Source organism: Pholcus phalangioides, unplaced genomic scaffold (assembly GCF_987345545.1).
Source record: "Pholcus phalangioides strain wild (caught in Gottingen) unplaced genomic scaffold, Ppha-v1.0 ptg000003l_1, whole genome shotgun sequence".
NCBI classification, from domain to species: Eukaryota; Metazoa; Arthropoda; class Arachnida; order Araneae; family Pholcidae; genus Pholcus; species Pholcus phalangioides.
Window position 1 is genome coordinate 31149771 of NW_028301596.1, and position 20793 is coordinate 31170563.

The following is a 20793-nucleotide window of genomic DNA, read 5'->3' on the forward strand; positions in this document are numbered from 1 at the left end:
ATTTGTTATTTCACTGTTATATTTTTGCTATGAAAGATAGACTTCGAAGTCTATCTCCCCCATGGGTATATCGTAGAGATGGGGTTGTCTCTTTTAGGAGAAAAGCGTTTCCAGTGTTAATCTACAATCGGTTTTACGTTATGCACTTGACCGCAAAGTGCTGCTGAGAAAATTCACACTAAAAATATTCGGAGTCCTTGGAACGAATTAATCAATTTTACATTGATTCCTATATGAAAAAAACTATTACGGTTTCTCAACAATTCGGTTTACGAACGAACTTCCAGAATGAATTGCATATACAATAAACGCTCGTTGTAACGACCGTCCCGAATTTTTTCCTATTTCTGCCATGTTATTTTTTATTCAATGTAACGACCACTACTAAACCACACATGTACCTCGTCCATATTCCTCTGCGGAACAATGTAACGACCGGTAAATATCGTTTATTCTACTACAACGACCAGTCTTAGCTCAGCCTTCCGGTATTTTTTTTTTTTTTTGCAAAGAAATGGAAAAAATTCGTCGTTGAGCGTGTTTGACCTTGAACTGTGATGCTTGGAGTAAGAAATATAAAGCATTGACTACGGAATACCCTGTAGTTAAATAGCGCCCTCACTGAAGTCCAGACAAGACCCCGGGCTCTGTCAAAGCCTCCTAGAAGTACTCCTAGTAGTATCTAGGAGGCTTTGGCTCTGTCCCCTCTAGGGATATAAGCCCTTTACCCTATTGGGTTGGGTCTTGGTCGCCCTCACTGGAAACAGGACGAGTCATAACAAAGCACGAGTCAACTGGATGATGTTGATTTCCCCCCATGAAGGGGAAATACGGGAGGCGTCAGTGGCATCGCCCCCCCCCCCCAGTGTCAAAGGTGAAGTAGACTGATCTATAATGTATAAATACATATGTATATATATATATATGCATATATGAATTGACATCATCATCATCATGCCGCCCCGAGAAATTATTGACCGTGACCGTACCCCTCCCTAGACTTCCAAGTCTATCTCCACCTATGCTTCACACGTGGTTGATTTTCCCCAATTTTACCTAATTTCTCAATTTAAGAATGCACAGGTAACTGAAAAAATAATAAATGAAACGTTATAGCTTTACAGTATTTCCCAACATTAGCCGACATGCCGGGAAACATCGAAGGATACCAGCATGCAGCGAAATTCTAATCACAGATTTTGGAAAATGCTTAAATATCTTTATTATAAAAATCCATTGAAACTGCTGAATGCATAACGTGATCTTCATTAAACCTTGCTTCTCCAACACGGGTTGTGTCCGGTGCCTCGGGCCAGAGGGAGCTCAAATCCTACCCTCTAACCTCTTCATCAGCATTATAAGGGGGGCGCCAAAATGCGTGCTAGCTCCAGCTGATCAAGCGTCCAGTTGCGACCCTACCCTGGCATACATTCTTATCTTACATTTGGGGGAAGGAAATCACTTTGACACTCAGTGTGCCTCCAACAAAGAACTGTGACGTCATGTGCTGAATTTGTAATTTTATAATTTTTATTGAGTGAATGAATATAATAAGTTACATTTTCACTCACAGTTAAAAAGGAAATATTATTTTTATTTTTCATTCCTCATCATTTTGAATGACATTAAAATATGACGAATATTGAAACAGAACTTTCTGATCACCGCAGAAGGGAAAAAACGAAAAGAAAAGAATCAGCAATTTTCAAACCGGCATTCCAGTAACTTTGTGTTTGTTGAGACTGGCAACACGGTGTGTTTGAAGCCGCTACTACACAGAGGAGTGTAATGAAAGTTTTCAGAATTATCAATAACAATAATTATTCTTGGCTCTGTTCGTGGCGACTGTAATTCCATTCGAAGTTTATTCTCGTCCTCATTCATTCGGAAAGAAAAATTAGTTTTATTTTTCTCCGGAGCCGCAGTCAAAGATGGCGAGCGTTTCGTATCACATCGCGAACTTGTTGGAAAAAGTTTGTGCCCCCTTTTCATTATTATTATTTTACAGTTTCTTTGGTGTGTGCAGTTTTATTAAGAAAATACTTGTTTACAATTCAATGTGTTTACACTTCTCACATGTGTTTACTTTGTAATTTACACAAGCTATGTCCACCAATACTAATTTCTCAACGTGTTTCTAGAATTATCATTATATATATTTCATGCCAATTATATTGCATAATGATTTGCAGGTCAGTCTTGTAGTGAGTCTGGGGCTCCTAATTTGTGTATACTCATATATAGTATGATTTTTTTTATTACAGTTTGTTGGAGTCAGGGATGTTCTCCGTAAGTTCGGACTCTGAGTAAATTTGAATATTTGGGGCCCTCCTTATTTGAAGTCTTTTTTTTTTTTGTAGGGCAAACGTGTGTGCCTGTGGGTTGTGCCTAAAACGTGAAAGGCAGCTAATTTTGGTATCCTAGGCACGTTTCCCTATGTGAGAAACGCCCTATGTGTGAATTATTGATGTGTTGCTGCTCTATTTTTATCGCCATACCCGATTTGGTGCTGTAGTACATTTTCGATGATACGGCGCATACCAGACCAGAGTGTGCCTGATTAACAGAATTGCCAGATTACTAGAAGCTAATTGTAGAAGCCTATATATAATAAAAAGTGCATACAGACATGCAGATACATGTTTTCCTCTTCTATGCTCGAAGAAAGCCCGCCTAAAAATGCTGGATTATCAACTGGGCTGGCACTAGCGCATGGCCAGATTACAGAGAAAAAGTGTTATATTGCTGTTTTTATCTCTCAAGCTTAATTTTGATCTGTCTTTTAGTCTGTTTCCATGGGCAATTTACTGCCGAGTGAGTTGTGATGAAAGTGTGCATTTCTAACAGTTTTAAGTGTGTTGTCAGTGCTGCCACCTATATTGCAAATTATGAGTGAAGTATAATAAGATTGAATATTTGTACTGTTGTGGGTCTGTTACTTTCTGTGATGAGATTTTTTAACAGTGATCGGTCAACGTTTTCTTTTAAAAATTAGAAATCATGTAAAACCAACTTTAGTGCAGACCATCACTGCTTTTAGTTGGGTTTGATGACCAGTCGACCATACAGTGTCATTATTTGGTTAGTTATGAAAAACTAATGATCCAAAAGATATTTGTGGCTACTATAATGAAGTAAAAAAAACCAAATTGTTGTTCACTTTTTCTCCATAATATATAATATTGAAAATGCTGGAACAGATGTTGTATAATCCAGATATTTGGTGATTTTTTTTTTGGCGGCAAACATGTCAGACAGCCCAAGCGAAAGTAGCTGAGGCTGAAAAAAAAGTCGCCAGCATAGACAACATAATGACCAATTCCCAATATACGGTATACCGTTTTGTTGCCAAATTTTTGTATGCACCAAAACAGTGATATGTCCCCAACATAATTCTTCCAAGTCCTAAAACGTAGATGGAGCCACTGCGCCTCATTTTTCCTCAGCTTATTGACATTTTATTTTGCTCAAAGTTGGTTTTGTTTTTTCTGTGCCGTTTTTTTCATGCTATTTCCACGTTATGACAGATCGTGTAGATTTAATGTATCTGCACCGTCTACAATTTGAAGAGCCGAGAAGCGTTATCAACTTCTTTATGAAGATAGACCTGTGTTAATTGGCCTTTTCAATCGTTTTTGTGTGTTCGAGCAGCAGCCCTAGTGCATGGAGCCTCGCCATAGCCTTTCTGGTGGTCCGAGGGGGATATTTTCAGGTTGGGGGGGGGGCAAGGGTCCCCCCTTTATCGGCACGATGAGTGTGAATTTAGTGGTAAAGCCGTTTGCTTGGCGAGCCCATATGGAGTACGCCCTACAAGTGTTTATTGATTTTTATTGATTAAATAATTATTATTAATATATTTAATCTGTATAATTTCCACCTGTTTTTAATCGTTTTTGGGTAACACTAGTGCTACGGGTTTGGTTATAAAGTCATAAAATCATGCTATACCATATATTGGGAATTTACAGACAACATAACGAGCAGAAACCAACAATAATATTATAAATAATATAAATAAACATTCTCGGTATAAAAAAATAAAACCCAGACTCTTTGAAATAATCCAGTCAGGGCATAAATCTCGCTCGGTGTCCAGCTTGTTTAAATAATTAGCTAAAATAATATTTATGGGACTATATAAAAACAGAAGGCGTGAAAAAAGGGGGCAGAAGTTACAAAAAATAAATATATCGGAAAAATACAACCTGACAGTACAATTCAGATAATATCCTAGTGATAAGACAATGATGCATTGGAAAACATAATGACGTTATTTCAAATATAATACACAAAAGGATAAGACACCATCAGCCATTTGAATTTAGCAGTGCTACTAGCGCCACCTGGAATGAATGATTCTAGAAATAAGAGGGGTTACAGTTACCCAGTGCCATTATGCCGTCCTTGGCAATCTGGATTATACCGCGTCTGTTCCATGGCACCTTCTGAGACTTAGAGCTCATCAAAAATGTTTGCTAGCAATGTAAAAAAAATCCAGAAAACAAAATGTTAGGTATACCTAAGTTTTCTATGGAAAATGAAAATAATGCAAGAAATGATTGGTTTGGCAAGATATATTCATCATCATCCAGACCCACGTTGGCGAAACAAATCTGTGTTTTCATGTAATCAAAAACACAGCAGCAGCGAATGGGTCAGGGCCTGACAGGTAAAAAGAAAATATCTAGGTGCAACCAAATACTGCAGAAGTCAAGCACATTTCTTTTACTCTATCTAGTAATTGCACATAGAAATTTTTTGGTGGCGATATCAATTCTTTAGTCACCATGGCACCTGAAATTTGTCCTGATCGGTGTACAGTTATACATCAATGTATGTCTCCCTGCATTTGTCTTCTCATTAAAAAAAAATTTCAAAGATATTTTGAACAAAGCTTGAAGTCTTGAAATCCCCCTTCCTAACGGAAAAATGTTTCCTGAGAGAGTTACGTAAAAAAAGACAAGAAACAATAGAAAAAAAAATCTGCAAATTTACCTCTTCTCTTTAATTGGAAAAGTATATTAAGCATTAGGAAATACCGCATGCATGTTAACAGTCTTATAATGAATCACTGATGTAAGTGGGATATCACTGTGTTGGGAATTCAAAGCTTGCTGTCCCTGTTTGGTTAAGGCAGTGTTTACTCGTTAGAATGATGCCACTGTTGGTTTGAGATTGATCTAAAAAGTATGTAAGTGACTTTGCTCACATGGCCAGTAAGGGGGTCTGTCCAGCTGAAATTTGGTCCATTTTCCAGACTTCTCACAAAATTCTGGAACTGAAAAACCCTTCGCAGGATAAAAATGAATAAAACCCATAAATTTGCCATTTCATTTCTTCTGAGATAAGTAGATTATTTTGCTTCTCCAAAATTATTTACTTTTCACAAAATTAATGACCCGTTTCACAAAAATAAGGAAAATTTTCACAAAAACACAAGCCCTGCAAAAAAAGTCTGGATAGATCCCTGCCTGTATTTTTTGCCTTCGTTTTATCTGCAAATTCAGTTTGAGCTATTCTACTTTGTTCTGAAAGGGAGGGTGTGCAGAACTCAGAACTATGATTGTATTGAAAAGGGGGGGGGGTACAATTATGTCTTAGAATGGTGTTTTTCCTGATATTTTTGATGACGCAGACCTCCTTTAGTTAAATGCAATGCATCCTGGTCCATCTGTAGCAGGGATTCTCAAACTGTGTGCTACCAACCTTTTGAGGGATGGTGTGGAGAAGCAGCCATGACAGAGGTTTTTCGAGGAGACTTTCTCAAACCGTTCTTGGGGGGGGGGGGGGTTGCAGGTAAGCGTTGACTAAGGGAAAGGGGTGAAAAGTTTGAAACCCCCCCATGCTGTAGTAAAAGTAAATTATCCGTGAACCCCCTGTAGCGAAGGTCAATGAGGTCCCATAAAATCCAAAATGTATTTTGTGTAGGCCCTAGTTTTTGTATATCATAAATTGATTTAATAACAAAATTGATATGAAGAAATTTCACAGCACTAAATGTGTCATTCATGCAGTGGTAGGGAATGAGAGAGAAAATTATATCTCTAACTCCCCCTCCCAAGTTTGGATAAACTGTCCTAGAATTTGTGTTAAAATGTTTTATACAGATTTTGATAGGATATCTTACAGGGGGTGGGGGGGAAGGATTTAATCATGGCCACTATGACTCAACAATTCTCATGGTATTGTCAGGGGTAATTAAATATTTCAGTGGTATAGCTTTGTAATATTGAGTAATGCAATCAGATTATGGGGGAAGGTTTCTATATTTACGTACAATTAACACAGAATACATTTTATGTAGAAACAGCGAAGCATTTTGTATTTCAGAAAAGTTGTATTGAATTTATGTTGATTTGAAAAATAAAGTTTATTGGGACCTTGACTAGCAAAGTTTTTGTTTGTTCGAGGAAACTTCTCGTAAATTGGTTTCGAAAAGTTCATGCAGAGTGAAACAAGCAAACTATAACTGCAGTGTGTAGCAAGAGCTCTACTTGCTATTCAAAGTAGAGGATGGTTCAGAACAGGCTGTGATTTGGGATTTTATTGGGGGAGCAATCATGATTTTATCCCCCCCCCCACTCTGAAATTAAATGATTTTATAACTTTATACAAAAATTGCCACGTTTTTAAGACAAGTAAATTCAATGGTCGAATGGTCGACGCGTTTCGGCTCTCCATTGAAGAGCCGAAACGCGTCGACCATTCGACCATTGAATTTATTTGTCTTAAAAACGTGGCAATTTTTTTATAAATTAAAACCAGGCAAAGTTTCTCTTTTTTTTTGTGATAAAATTTTATAACTATTTCTTTGCTCCCTTTAAATTTGTCACCCTGGGGCAGTTCCTGTTCCCCCCTCTAGTTCTGGCCCTAGTTCAAAACATTAAATGAGAACAAAATCACATTTGGTTTCTGAGAAATTTCACTGTCAGACCAGATATGACCTGGGCTCTGTCTTTTCCGGGATGTAGGTAGGATAGGTACCTTTACCCATGTAGGTTGGGGCATGCTAAAAGTATATCTCAGTGTACTTTGGTTGCAGATGGGTGCTGCTTTGGTACTTTCTCTTTCTCAATCTTTTTAAGAAATTTGACTGGCATCTAATTTTTTTTTGATTGGGCAGGTCCTAGTTCAGTGATGCAGGGGCAGATTAAGCGAGGGTGCTAGGGGTGTGGGACATTCAGGTGGTGGGTTGTAAGAACCGACAGCCCTATGCTTTTGTTTCGATACATAGATTTTTTAAATTTTGGAATAGTTAAAATTCACATGACACCATGCACTGTCTCTTTTGAGCCAAAGAATAGGTATTTGATGCTAGCAAGGTTCAACTCTAACTGGCATTAAGAGCAGTGAAGTAATTCTGAACCTAAGAAAAACAGGATAATTTCTTTAGAAGCAGAACTTGACTTATGGTGAAGTGCATTTTGTTGGTTAACCAGTGGTGTGTGACTTCGGAACGATGAAGGATCTGTTTCAGAGTCTTCATGGCTAAATCCCATTCAGCATTACACAAGGAACATCTTTAGGGGTAGCACATGAGGTTTTGAGCCCTGGTGACAAGGTGAGCTATAGCCGCCCCTGCAATGACACATGAATGCTTTACAAAATCCTTTGCCTTATTTCTCATCTAATTTGTTTCATAAATTTTTTCAGATGACCTCCACTGATAAGGACTTCAGATTTATGGCTACAAATGATCTGATGGCTGAACTGCAAAAAGATTCCATCAAACTGGATGATGACAGTGAAAGAAAGGTTCGTTTTGTTTTTCATGGGTGATAATTCATTCTTGCATTAAAGTTTAAAAGATCAGATTTTTTTTATTTAAATCAGATTTTTTTACATTTAATTAACTGACTGCTAATTAAAACAAATCTTGTTAATAATTAGGTATCTATATTTTCACCTAACCGCTTTTTTTCTCCTTATTGCTGAAAATGAATTAAGCATTAATGAATGAACTATAAACTACAAGCAAAAAAACCAAAAATCTGTTTATGTAACACGAAAGGTTGTTGAGTCCAAATTAACTTCATAGGTTAATCTCTTCCCCCCCCCCACACACACACACATAGGGGGGCCTACGTATATTAAAGTGAATGTGTGGTGGCAGTGCGGTATCAGACATATGATGCAGGTATTTCAATTCACTCGATGTACAACCAAAGAGCCATTCAGCATCAATTATATAAAACAAATTCTATTGACAATATTGTTTCTTGCACAATTTGTGGATGTGTTTCCAACTTGCATGATGTTGCTTAATATGTTACATATTTTTATTCCTTCACAGATTCAGATAGTTTGGATAAGAAACTAGCAAACTTAAAAATTTTAATACAAAAAGCATAATTATATTTGTTTTTACAACATCTATTATTTTTAATCAGCAATTAGAGCAAGGCTTTATAAAAAAAATTATTCCTGTTTTTTTCTTTAAGATCTGTGTGATCAACGTGTTGTTTGCAAAGACTGTTTAGTTGTTATATTTACACTTTATTTGCAACGGATAATATTTACACAATACAAACGGGGATGCTGGTAGAGGAAAATGTGGCCCGTGCATGATGAGACACAGACGCGCGTCCGTGAGTGAGACAACATCAACAAACCGAGCCAGACGCCTTTGACTCTCGATTTCTGTTGTGATGCCACCAGCAGAAAATAGACTAATAATTATACAAGCTGGGAAGATACGCCAGCGCCATCGTGTGGACAGCACTACAGTACCCCCCTCGCAGTCCGAAGGACGAGGACAGAAGAGAAAGAATTAAAGTTTAAAAGTCACGTGCTTCGATGAACGTAGACGGTTTTTCCAAATATTTTTGCAGGTCGTTGTCTTTTTTAGGATGCTTTTCGGAACGACAGAGCAAGTTTTTGGCACGGATAGATCTGTGTTTTTGTTGGTTGGCTGAGGCACACTGCCGGTGAGCAGAAAGGCAGGTTTTAACCTGTCGACCGATACCATGGAAGGTTTTCCTTTTATGAGAAGGCAAAATGTCTTCTCACCACGTTTCAGCACTTCGTACGGTCCGTTGTAAGTGGGGACGAGAGCTCGTTTTACTGTGTCTGACCGCAGGAACACGTGGGTGGTGTTCTTCAGTTCCGAATGTATGTACAGTCTCTTTTCACCATGCGCCGTTGCAGGAGTTGGTTGTAGCTGCTGCATTTGGTCCCTTAGAATGGAGACAAATTCTGTGGGACACGGTATGCTGTTACTACTGTTGGTGATTAGATCGCCAGGCAATCTGAGCTCTGTGCCGTATACGAGTTGTGCTGGTGTGGCTTTGAGGTCTTCTTTGTAGCAGGATCGTAGCCCTAACAGGACTGTTGGAAGTGTGTTCACCCAGTTCATGTTTGACCCAGCTATCAGAGCTGCTTTCAGTTGTCGATGAACTCTTTCTATCATCCCGTTAGCTTGAGGATGGTAAGGTGTCGTCCTGATGTGCTGAATGCCAAGGAGTTTGGTGAGTTCGTGAAAGATGAAGCTTTCGAACTGGCGACCTTGGTCTGTTGTTATTTTCTCTGGGGTTCCGAAACGACTGATCCAACCAGAATAGAATGTTGAAGCAACAGTGGCTGCTGTCATGTCCTTCATCGGTAAAACTTCGATCCAACGGCTGAATCGATCGATGCAGGTGAGGCAATATGTGTAATCTTGGGATGACGGAAGTGGACCAATGATATCGATGTGAACGTGCTTGAAACGAGCGTCTGGCATTTCTATTTTTCCTGGAGCGGAAACAGTATGTTTGTGCACCTTTGACTTTTGGCAAGGCACACAACATCGAGTCCAGGTGGTGCAGTCTTTCCGAATTGAAGGCCATACAAAGCGATCGCAGACAAGACGTGTTGTTGCTTTGATGCCTGGGTGGCATAGATTGTGAAGAACATCGAAAACGTGTCTTCGAAGAGTATTCGGTATGTATGGGCGTACTCGATTGCAGGATGTGTCACACCAGAGTGGTTTGTCTATACCAACTAAATTGCAGATGTTGAGTTTTAAAGAGGAGGAATGCTTGAGAGAGTCAAGTTCACTGTCGGTCGCTTGAGCTGCTGCGATCTTGGAATAGTCTATTGATGGAGGGCATGCAATGGCTTGTATTCTAGAAAGAGCATCAGAGACTAGGTTCTGTACGCCTGATACGTGACGTATGTCGGTGGTATGCTGTCCGATGAAGTCAAGATGTCAGAAGGTTGCGTGTTCAGATCACGTCCGGGTCACCAATCTTTAGTTGTTATATTTACACTTTATTTACAACGGATAATATTTACACAATACAAACGGGGATGCTGGTAGAGGAAAATGTGGCCCGTGCATGATGAGACACAGACGCGCGTCCGTGAGTGAGACAACATCAACCATCAACAAACCGAGCCAGACGCCTTTGACTCTCGATTTCTGTTGTGATGCCACCAGCAGAAAATAGACTAATAATTATACAAGCTGGGAAGATACGCCAGCGCCATCGTGTGGACAGCACTACAACTGTTTCTGACTTTGAATAAGACTGACTTTGGTGCTTTTTGAAAATATACTAAATATTATTTTAATCCATAAATTTTATTTACCGATTATATTTTATTCGTATCTGTTCATTTTTTAATCATGAAAATTGCATTAAAAGAATTTAATATACATTTTTAAAAATATTTCAAAAGTCATGTAAAAGATCATTTTGAGTAGATGTGAGGTGAGAATATTCTTTGGAAAAATATTCTCGGAGAACGAGAATATTCTGAAAATATTCTCTTGGATGTAAAAATTAGAGAATAATCGAGAATATTCATTTTTATTTTAAATAATTTAAATTTTTTTACGAATTTATTATATATTGTGAAATATAAATCTGTTTTCATTGCCTGAAACATTTACAACAAAACAATTTTTGGTATAATCCAGGGTTGGCAGGTTTTTGACACATGGCAGTTTTTGACGGTTTAAACCGCAGTTTAAACTATCACGTCAAAAACCCTCTGTCAAAAACCTTTGTCAAAAACCTCAAATATTGCTTTTCGATATAAAAATTCCCAATGAAAATGCACACGTTAATTGCATGTAATGTTTAAAGTGACTATGTTATACAAAGAATAAATATTTAATAAGATTCTAAAATAATTTTCTACTCCCGACAGAATTATTTTGGACAATATTTGTTTTTTTTTCTTATAAAATTTGAATAAAGCATAACATGAACATTGAAGGGAAAACTGTGGAACGATTTGACATTCTTTGATTCAAGATGATTCTTGACCTTCCAAAATTTCTTCAACTGCTTATATATATATACATTGATATAAACTATCTGCTGTACTCTTTTTACAACAAATAAGTGTTTAAAAAAGTTTATTACATCATGTATGTAATGTTGATTTCTGTTATTATTAAATTATCTAGATAACCACCGATATTTAAAACGATACTCTTATTGCACATAACATTGAAATATATCTAGCGATCAAAATACTAAATTGTAGGACTAAAATGTCATTTAATTTGGCAATGCTAGCTTGTATATGTCAAACTTGGTTTATTCTTACTTTTGCACTATGATATGGTACATTTACTAGTATTTATAATGCAATGGTTTTCCAATTGAAGCTGTATTCAAACATGCAAAACAAATGCTTTGGGTATCAAGTCTTGTCAGCTCTGCTTTGGTTGAAAATACTCTTTAAAGCTGTGTGAATTTATACACCCTGATCTAAGAAATTTTTAGGAGAAAATAAATGAGTTTAGTTAGTGCATTAACAGATGCTGCGTTAGAAATTTTATATGGAATAATATTTTGGGCAGATCAGAAAATTTAAAATATTAAAATATATTTTTTTCCTCAATAATTATAATTCTGAATATAAAACCCTTTAATCTAAATAAAAGTGTTTTGTTATTTAACATATCTATCAAGTTAACAAAAACTATTTGACATCATTGACAGTAAGATTTGGATAGTTTTAATACTGAGTTAGTTTCTGGGGTCAAAAACCTAACCCTGATTCCCTGTTATACATATTTTGAATAAGCAGCTCTATTCCACTTAGCAAATTCAACACAGGTAATGAGTAGCTTAGATAAATAAACTTAAATAACAAAAAATATTATATTGTTCTAGACTCATGTTGAAGAATTCAAAATTGTAAATTATAATTAATATTTTGTTTTAATTATTGTAATAAATTAATGTTTAAAAATAAAACATTGTAATATGCCAAAAAGTAAGTTTTTCATCATGTTGTATACCTATTATGTTCAAAACATTATCAAAAGGCATTCATTTAGGTTTTTGACGGTTTTCGACAGTTTTTGACGGTTTAAACCTGTTTTTGACGCTTGTCATGTCAAAAACCCAACCCTGGTATAATCATTCCCAATGGTAACTTTTGGTTCGAGAATATTCTCCAGGTCATGATGAAAGGTTTTAAAAGTTTGGTTATAAGGATTTTAGAAACATTTCGATTAAAACCTTAGAAAAATTATTTTAAAATTGGATAAATTTTCAGAAATAAGTTCACGACAAAAGAAATAAAACCAAAGTTGACAAAGGAAGCTATTCTTATATAATCACCTTCATTCTAAGAAGATACAGAACTGTTGTTTTCTTCAATGTACATACACTTAAATTCTGTATCACTCACATTTCTTTAAAAGTTGTGCAATTCAGCCATGGTGGTTTAATTTTCTTGCTTTCAAACTTTAATATTGTGGTCTGCAAACTTCAGTATTCCCATCTTGACTGGAAGAAAGACGGGGACAGGGAATATTCTCTCAAAGGACTACTATTATAAATTACTAGAGAATATTCTTATTGAAAATAATAATTATTCTCAAGTTATATATTAAGATTGTATAATAACATTGTATTATAATAAATATACAGGGTGATCAGCGAATAAGCCCTATTTCAAAATTAAATATCTCTACAACAAAGATCAATAGAATTATGCGGTAAACGGTACGTTTATTAGCAAAACTGTAAGAATGTTGTACACAAATTTCGAAATTTTTTTTTTTTTAATTTTTTAAAATTAAAAAAAAAAAAAAAAAAAACTGGATATTTTGGGGTTCCGAAAATTCTCATTTGTGTGAAGAGAAACCACTGCATTCGCCTAAAGTTACTGCATGGGCTGCGGTATGCGCCATGTGTGCTGACAAATTGTAACATAACGTTCAGTAGTAATCGTTTCTCGCACGAAGAAGGGGCCGATAATGCCTCTGGCGCATACCACAGCCCATGTAGTAACTTTAGGCGAATGCAGTGGTTTCTCTTCACACAAATGAGGATTTTCGGAACCCCAAAATCTCCAGTTTTTTTTTTTTTTTTAAAATTTTAAAAAACTAAAAAAAAAACTAAATTTTCGAAATTTCTGTACAACATTCTTACAGTTTTGCTAATAAACGTACCGTTTACCTCATAATTCTATTGATCTTTTTTGTAGAGATATTTAATTTTGAAATAAGGGCTTATTCGCTGATCACCCTGTATATTCTTGATAATATTCTCTGGAAAGATTTCGGTAACTGAAGAATATTCTCATCGAGGAGAATACTCTCTGGAAGGACTATTATTAATAACTCCAGAATAATTTTCATTATTTTCTATAAGAATATTAACCAGTAATTTATGAAAGTAGTCCTTTCAGAGAATAATCTCAAGGATATTATATGTAACTATACTATAAATGACAGCAGAATATTCTCATCGAGAACTTATAAGAATATTCTCAAGTTATTTATAATAGTCCTAACAGAGAATATTCTACGAAAGATTATTCTTGAGAATTTTACATCTCTAATTTTGAGAAGATTAAAGGAATTCGAACAATTATTTAGGGACTTAATAGAGAAATGAAGTCGTGTAAAAAAAAAAACCCATAGTTTTATGAAAACTCTTTGTTGATTTTTTTTTTTAAATGCATTAATACGTACTTGCTGGAGTAAAAATGGCACCACAATGCTAGTTATGCACAATTTTTACCATATCAGTTAAGGGTAAATGGAATTTTACTGGGATTTCTGTTAACTTTATGATTTTTATTTACAAGTTAATGGGATTTTACTGATTTTTTTTTCCTAACTATACCATAATATGTGCTTTTCATGTGGCTTTTTATCTTATTCTGAAGACACATTATAATTCTGAAGTGCTCAATGAGCACCTCCTACAGATAGGCCTCTGCAGTGTTTGCCGTAAACATCATTCAGACTACCTAGCAAGTTCGCTGCATTTTGAAACACAGCATCCTATTTCGTTTCTCTTATTTTGGCGTAGAATCATCCCGATTGGCTCGCAAATACCGCATAGAAATAGGCAATTCTGAGCCCGATCATTTCTTTTCCTCATAATGATACTGGCACAGGCAGGGAATTTTTTTACCTGAATACTCTGAGAAAAAATGGACTACTTACTGAGGTCACAAGCAGACTGTGGAGGCCTTCTACTCTAGGAGGTGCTCTCTCAATGCAGTCTGGCAGTTCACAAAAATATTTGTTATGCTCGAAGAACGATCTATTCAGAGTATTGCCAACAAAATAGATTGAGGAGATTTGTAAGATAAATGCAATTTTTTGTTTATAAATGCATCTAATATAAAAAATGAATCAGTTTTATAATATGAAATGAATAAATATGAATCAGTTTTTTAAGTATGCTGTTATAAAATATTTTTAGGTGGTGAAAATGCTACTGAAGTTATTAGAGGACAAAAATGGCGAAGTCCAAAATCTTGCAGTAAAATGGTAAATTTATTGGTTTCATTTTCAGTATTTAAATTTTTGGATGATCTTTCTCTCTCTCTGCATTTTCTTTATTTTAAAAATACAGTGAAAATCCTATATAACAAGTTATAACAATATTAATCTGTGGTCCAGATTCACTTTTTCTTAGTGTTAATATATTGATATCAAATATATATTGTACATCAATTCCTTTATAACAATAGTTTCTCCGGTCTCTTGAGTATCATCATATAGGCTTTTCACTGTATTCATTTTTGAGAATTTTTATTTCCTATCAAGGTTTTATTTTGTATATTTTGTTTTTCTTCATTTGTTTTATGTTAGTCTTGGGCCCCTGGTGAACAAAGTGAAAGAATACCAAGTAGAAACCATTGTTGATACTCTTTGTAATAATATGGTTTCGGAAAAAGAGCAGTTGAGAGATATTTCCAGTATCGGTGAGCAGTTTTACTATTTTTATTCACATTGGAATAATCAATAATTAGGGAGCTGTGTTGTTTTTCAATCATATTTTATTTACTGCAGGTATCTTATATTTTTTTCAATTTGTTTCATTAAATTTTTTAAAATTAAAATGCTCAGTAGTCAGGTTACCTGTTGATATGTGCAATTGATTCTGGTAAAATATACCAACTGTAACATCTTGATAGAGCCAGAAAGAAAAAATGTGAAAAGATTTTTTAATACTGAAGAATCACCAACATTTTTTTTGCTAGGGGTGAGAGGAAATATAAGCTGTGAGAGAAATGTGACATAAAAACTAATGGTGATTTGCTGCTCAGATTTTAAAGTCATTGATATCATGAAGTAAGCCCTGTACCTTAATCTACTTTTCAGCATAATTTCCACCAATATTTAAGGCGTTTATCGCATCGTACAACCAGCTTTTGAATCCCATCCTCATACAAGTCTGCCCCCTGATGTGACAACCACTGCAACACAGCCGTTTTGACCTTATCGTCATCATAGTGCTGACCACCCAGATGCTGCTTCAAATGCAGGAACATGTGGTAGTCACTGGGTGCTAGATTGGCACTGTACGGAGGGTGATCAAGTTGTTCCCAGCGAAATGAGGCGATAAGATCTTTGGTTCGATTAGCCACATGTGGGCGGGCATTGTCATGAAGCAAAACGATCCCCTTACTCAACATGCCACACCTTTTGTTTTTGATTGCACAACTTTCGATAATTTAAATGTTCAGTCACAATTTCATAGAGAACACTTCTGGAAATTTGAGGAAACTCATTAGATAATGACGAAATCTTAAAGTGTCTGTTTTCCCTCAATTTTTGATCAACTTTCTTCACCAAATCTTCAGTAATGACAGAAGATCGCCCACTTCGTTCCTCATAATGAATATTTGTGGGGCTATCTTTAAAAGCTTTAACCCATTTCTCTACCATTCTATCGCTCATAATGTTTCCTATGCACACTTCACTGATCTTGCGATGAATTTCAGCTGCTTTCACACCTTTAGCACTAAGAAAATGAATCACAGCACGTATTTCACAGTTGGAGGCATTTCAAATACTCACAAACTGAAACATGGTCGTATATTTCCATAATGGTGTCTGTTTGCCAACAGATGTAGGTACACAGCACGCATGTGTGGAATGCCGACCGCAGCACTGCAGCGGTAGAATTTCAAAAGGTACTTTAAAAAACACACCTCGTATATATATTTATTTAAAAATATCTTATGTATTTTTATGCATTTAAATTTGTTTCAGGCTTGAAAACTGTTATTGGTGAACTTCCTCCTACTTCAACAGGTTTAGTTGCTAGTATATGCAAAAAGATCACTGGACGATTGAGTAGTGCTATTGCAAAGGTAGATTGTATGCTCTAATCTTGGAAAAACGTGATTTGGAACAGCTTTAGTATAATCCCTTTTTAGTGATGTATTGCAAAGTTTGACAAGGAAAAACATCTGAAAGCATGATGAGAAGTCTCCAATAGTGCAACAGAGTGATGCTTTCAGATGTTTTTTTGCCCAAAGAAAAGAATTATCCACACATACAAAAAAGATAAAACATAGGGATCAAGATAAAAAATATAACACATTGTAACCCAGATACAAGATAAAGAGTGAAAATGAAGCAACATATTATAAAATGAACACAATGGGTTATAAAAAAATGTTATTAGAAAATACAAAAACTCTGAGCAAGATAAAAACCAGGATTTTCTTTTAAATAATACAGCGGTCAGGGCAAAAGTCTTTGGATTAGTCCAAAAATGGTCTTTGGGTTCAATGGAAACACGATTAGGGGATTAAATGTGTGATTGCAGTTATTAAAAGTATGATGGCTAGTATGCAAAAAAAAATAATAAAGCTGAGAATATGAAATATACAACCTGAAAAAAATTGAGATATTTCAACAAGAAAAACTGAAGGTAACATACTTTACCTAAATGGTACAAGATAAAGAAAATACACTTTAAAATTCTTGGATTCAAATGCCTTGCTCTTTAACACTAATGCCTATTATTAGGGACCTCTTAGAGAGACTTCAATGACAAACCTACAAGGAAATAATAGCCAACAGAAAAAAAATGCCTACCAAAAAAATGGCTCACCAGGAAGACAAGGGATTTTATTATAGCTGCTCCCATAATTTTGCATGGGAATTGATTTTAATTTTGTTTTGCATATTTTCAATCATTTTTTCTCTCCCTCAGCAAGAGGATGTGTCTGTTCAATTAGAAGCGCTGGATATTCTTAGTGATCTTCTCAGCAGGTTTGGAGGCAAGTAATAGTGTTTTCATATTGTTTTGAAGAATTCTTCTGATTCGATCATAGGCGGAGATAGACATGAAAGGCTGGGGTGGCTCGATAATGATAGCTGAAGGGGGGATTCAGGGGGGATCATCAGATTATAAATTTTTTATAAAATTTCAGAGCACTCTGGTAGTAATTTTTTCTAGTTCTTCATTTAATCCTCTGTCATATGGCATTTCGTAATTTGTTTCAGGGGGTATCTAATTTTTTTTTTAAATTGTTGTTTGTAGCAAAACCTTAAAATCTGACTGTCCCACCTTGAAAAAAAGTTAAACAAAGAGACTGCAAATCTGGATTTTTTTTTTCCTTCAAGAAACTTACAATCACATTTTATATATGTCATAGATGAACAAAACTGACAATAAAATTTTGAAAAAAAGTTTTTTTCTTTATGAAAGACAATTTTTTCTTCATGCCCGAAATTTTTCTGATTTTAAAATGTCCACTCTGTTATGGCCATTTAGGAAATATATTTTTATACCAGATTAATTCTGATAACACTTTTGAGCTCATTGAAAGGTTACTTTAAATGCTTGATCAAAAATTTTGGATTCAATTTTTGCAAAATGACTTAATATTCACGTTTTTGTCTTTAGCACCAGATTTTTCTGTCAAATGTCCACTCTGTTATTTCATTATCATAATTTTTTTTCATCAATTATTCAAATTTATAATGGAGCTAATTTGTCCATTCTATTATAGTCTTCTAAAAACTCAAGCAACCCAACAGAATGGAAACTGATTAAAAGTAAAGTCTATGTAGTTAAGAGGTTTTAAGTTAAATTTAATAAGTTATTTATTCAATTTAAACCCTTTAAAACATTTTCCATATTATTTTTTCAGTCAAATATGAAAGTTGAGTCTAAATCACTTCCAGGGGCACAGTTCCACGGAGATATGTCAGAAAGGGCATTTTAGTATGAGTAAAGGTCGTTATTTGACAATACATTCTGCATTTTATGAAACAGAACCATTATTTTCCTTTATTTTTGTTTCCAGGCTTTATCTCTTTCCCCCCCCCCCCAGGTCCACTCCGAATCACTAATGTGAGAGGCATAAACACAAGATTTATATCAGCATCAAATTACTATTCAATTTCAACAAAAAAAAAATTTAAGTAAAAGAAAAGTCATTCCAATGAATATAATATACAGCTGAGCAAGTTCAGTGTCTATTTTGACCAGATTTTTAAAATTTTTACCAGAACCAAAATTGAAACTATGAAGGGTGGGCGTGGTGTTTTTCGAATTTTCTCATTGAGTGGACATTTTTGAAAGGTTATAGAGAAGTCTCTAGGTTATCCCTATCACATTTTGTATCTGAGAAAAAAGTGTATAGCCTATTTAGAATATTTGAGATAACTTTCCCTCAGTTAAACATTTCTGTGCATACTATAGCACTGTTATGATATCCATTCTGCTACTGGAAGCATGTCAGAAGCAAATAATTTTAAGGGCACTCCAAACTAAGGTGTTAAATTATAAATTATCAACCTTTGTTGACAATCTATCATTGTCTCAGAAGTTAAAAGTTTTAATTTTAGGTAGGTTGTGTGAAAAATAAACTTTTCGAAAAATGAGAAACCATCAAAATGATAGGGAAAAAAGTAAATTTTTTTAAAATTGCTTTTTTTTTTTCAGCTTATGTGTAAGAAATAATCTGATTTCATTATTGTAAGAGATAAAAACAGAAGAAATATTTTTTTACAGCAACATTTGTTTTTGTAAGGGGTCATTCAAGTATTGTGTCAGCATCGAGGGGGGGGGGTTGAAGGTTGCTTACATCATCAACCACCCCTTTTTGAAGATATGAAATATTCTAAGCTGCTGACAAGGGGGGGGGGGAGGGAGAGTCAATATTTTGCTGACAAGGAGGGAAGTGGTCAAAAATGGCTGAAAACTGCTTTTGTAATACTTGAATGGCCCCTAACAAAATCCATGGCTTTCAGTCATAAAATCCAAAAAATAAAATATTACAAAATAAAAGTGAAAAATATTTATGAAATATTAAACTTCAAGTTATGGGCTATAATTTGAGATAATTTTTATTGTGAAAATTTAACTTTGAATTTTTCATTTCAAAAATGTGGAATGTACTTTTTTGGGAATGACCCATATGCATATACATTAAATCAGTTGACACCATCGATGCTGCCCCCCCCCCATATCTTTGCCTATGGATTTGATGAAACAATGAATGTAAATGAATCTGTTTTTAAATTATTTTTATGGGTTTCCTAAAATAAGTGGAAGTTATGTTAACTGCTGTGTCCAAGAACTTATTATATGCAAGTGCTCATAGAATTGTCTTTGGTTTAGCCTAAATGGCTTGAAATACAGTGAAAGGGAAAACTAAGAACAAAGTTTACTCACATATCATTTTCATTCTAAATACTAAATTTTCTTTGCTTGATAAAACTTATTGAAGTCTTTGTTTTAATTGTAGACTTGAATTTTTTTCTTCAAAATTCTCAGGTCTTTTGATTTCATACCATGGGTCTATACAAGATGCACTCTTGCCGCAATTAGCTAGTCCAAGGTTGGCTGTGCGAAAACGCTCTATCACTGCGATCGGTAAGGATTATTCATATCTATATTAATTTTTTTAGTGTAACCATGGGGATTTTAATCTAGAATTTTTAACTCAATCTTCACAAAATTTTCTTGCATATTAAACTAAACTCAAACAATTTGTTACTTATATTGTCAATGCTCATTATAATCACCCCCCATCATTCCACCGGGAATGGATGTTATATCACTTGGTTGTTATATGAAAGCATTTGGGATTTATCCTATTAGGAGTTGTAACAAAATGGTCGCACTATAGTGCAGGGTCATTATAATGAGTCGACTATACATATACATGTATATATTTTCAACTTTGATAGTTTTAGAGAGATGTAGATGGCTTTTTTCTCAGCCAGAGATATCAAGGAAACAGTTATTTTCCGGATATTATGCTGAGGTGAGCTCGGAAAGAAAAGTCATCACGTCTCCGCCGGGACTCGAACCCAGGCCCTCTTGCATACCGGGCAAGCATGCTACCATCTACACCACTGGAGACACATGAATCTGCCTTCCAAATTTCACGCACTGTGTGAGGCTACTAATGCCTCTACTTCAGCGCCTCACGACACAGTGCGTGAAATTTGGAAGGCAGATTCATGTGTCTCCAGTGGTGTAGATGGTAGCATGCTTGCCCGGTATGCAAGAGGGCCTGGGTTCGAGTCCCGGCGGAGACGTGATGACTTTTCTTTCCGAGCTCACCTCA

At 35.4% G+C, this 20793-nt stretch overlaps 1 protein-coding gene and 2 non-coding genes across 3 annotated transcripts in view; 2 read left to right on the forward strand and 1 right to left on the reverse strand.

Annotated features, from left to right (window-relative positions):
* Positions 1 to 1612: 1612 nt before the first annotated feature.
* Cand1 (Cullin-associated and neddylation-dissociated 1) overlaps positions 1613 to 20793 on the forward strand; it is a 53376-nt gene continuing 34195 nt past the window's right edge. Inside the window, exons 1-7 of the mRNA XM_089247491.1 lie at positions 1613 to 1973; positions 7654 to 7755; positions 14670 to 14737; positions 15062 to 15174; positions 16469 to 16569; positions 17421 to 17487; positions 19995 to 20093. Of these exons, the coding sequence (XP_089103617.1) occupies positions 1932 to 1973; positions 7654 to 7755; positions 14670 to 14737; positions 15062 to 15174; positions 16469 to 16569; positions 17421 to 17487; positions 19995 to 20093 (592 nt within the window). The 5' untranslated portion in view covers positions 1613 to 1931. The remainder of the gene's footprint in view (positions 1974 to 7653; positions 7756 to 14669; positions 14738 to 15061; positions 15175 to 16468; positions 16570 to 17420; positions 17488 to 19994; positions 20094 to 20793) is intronic.
* On the reverse strand, positions 20513 to 20586 carry TRNAT-GGU (transfer RNA threonine (anticodon GGU)). The gene has a single exon. It is a non-coding gene; the product is annotated as a tRNA-Thr (tRNA).
* TRNAT-GGU (transfer RNA threonine (anticodon GGU)) lies at positions 20691 to 20764 on the forward strand. The gene has a single exon. It is a non-coding gene; the product is annotated as a tRNA-Thr (tRNA).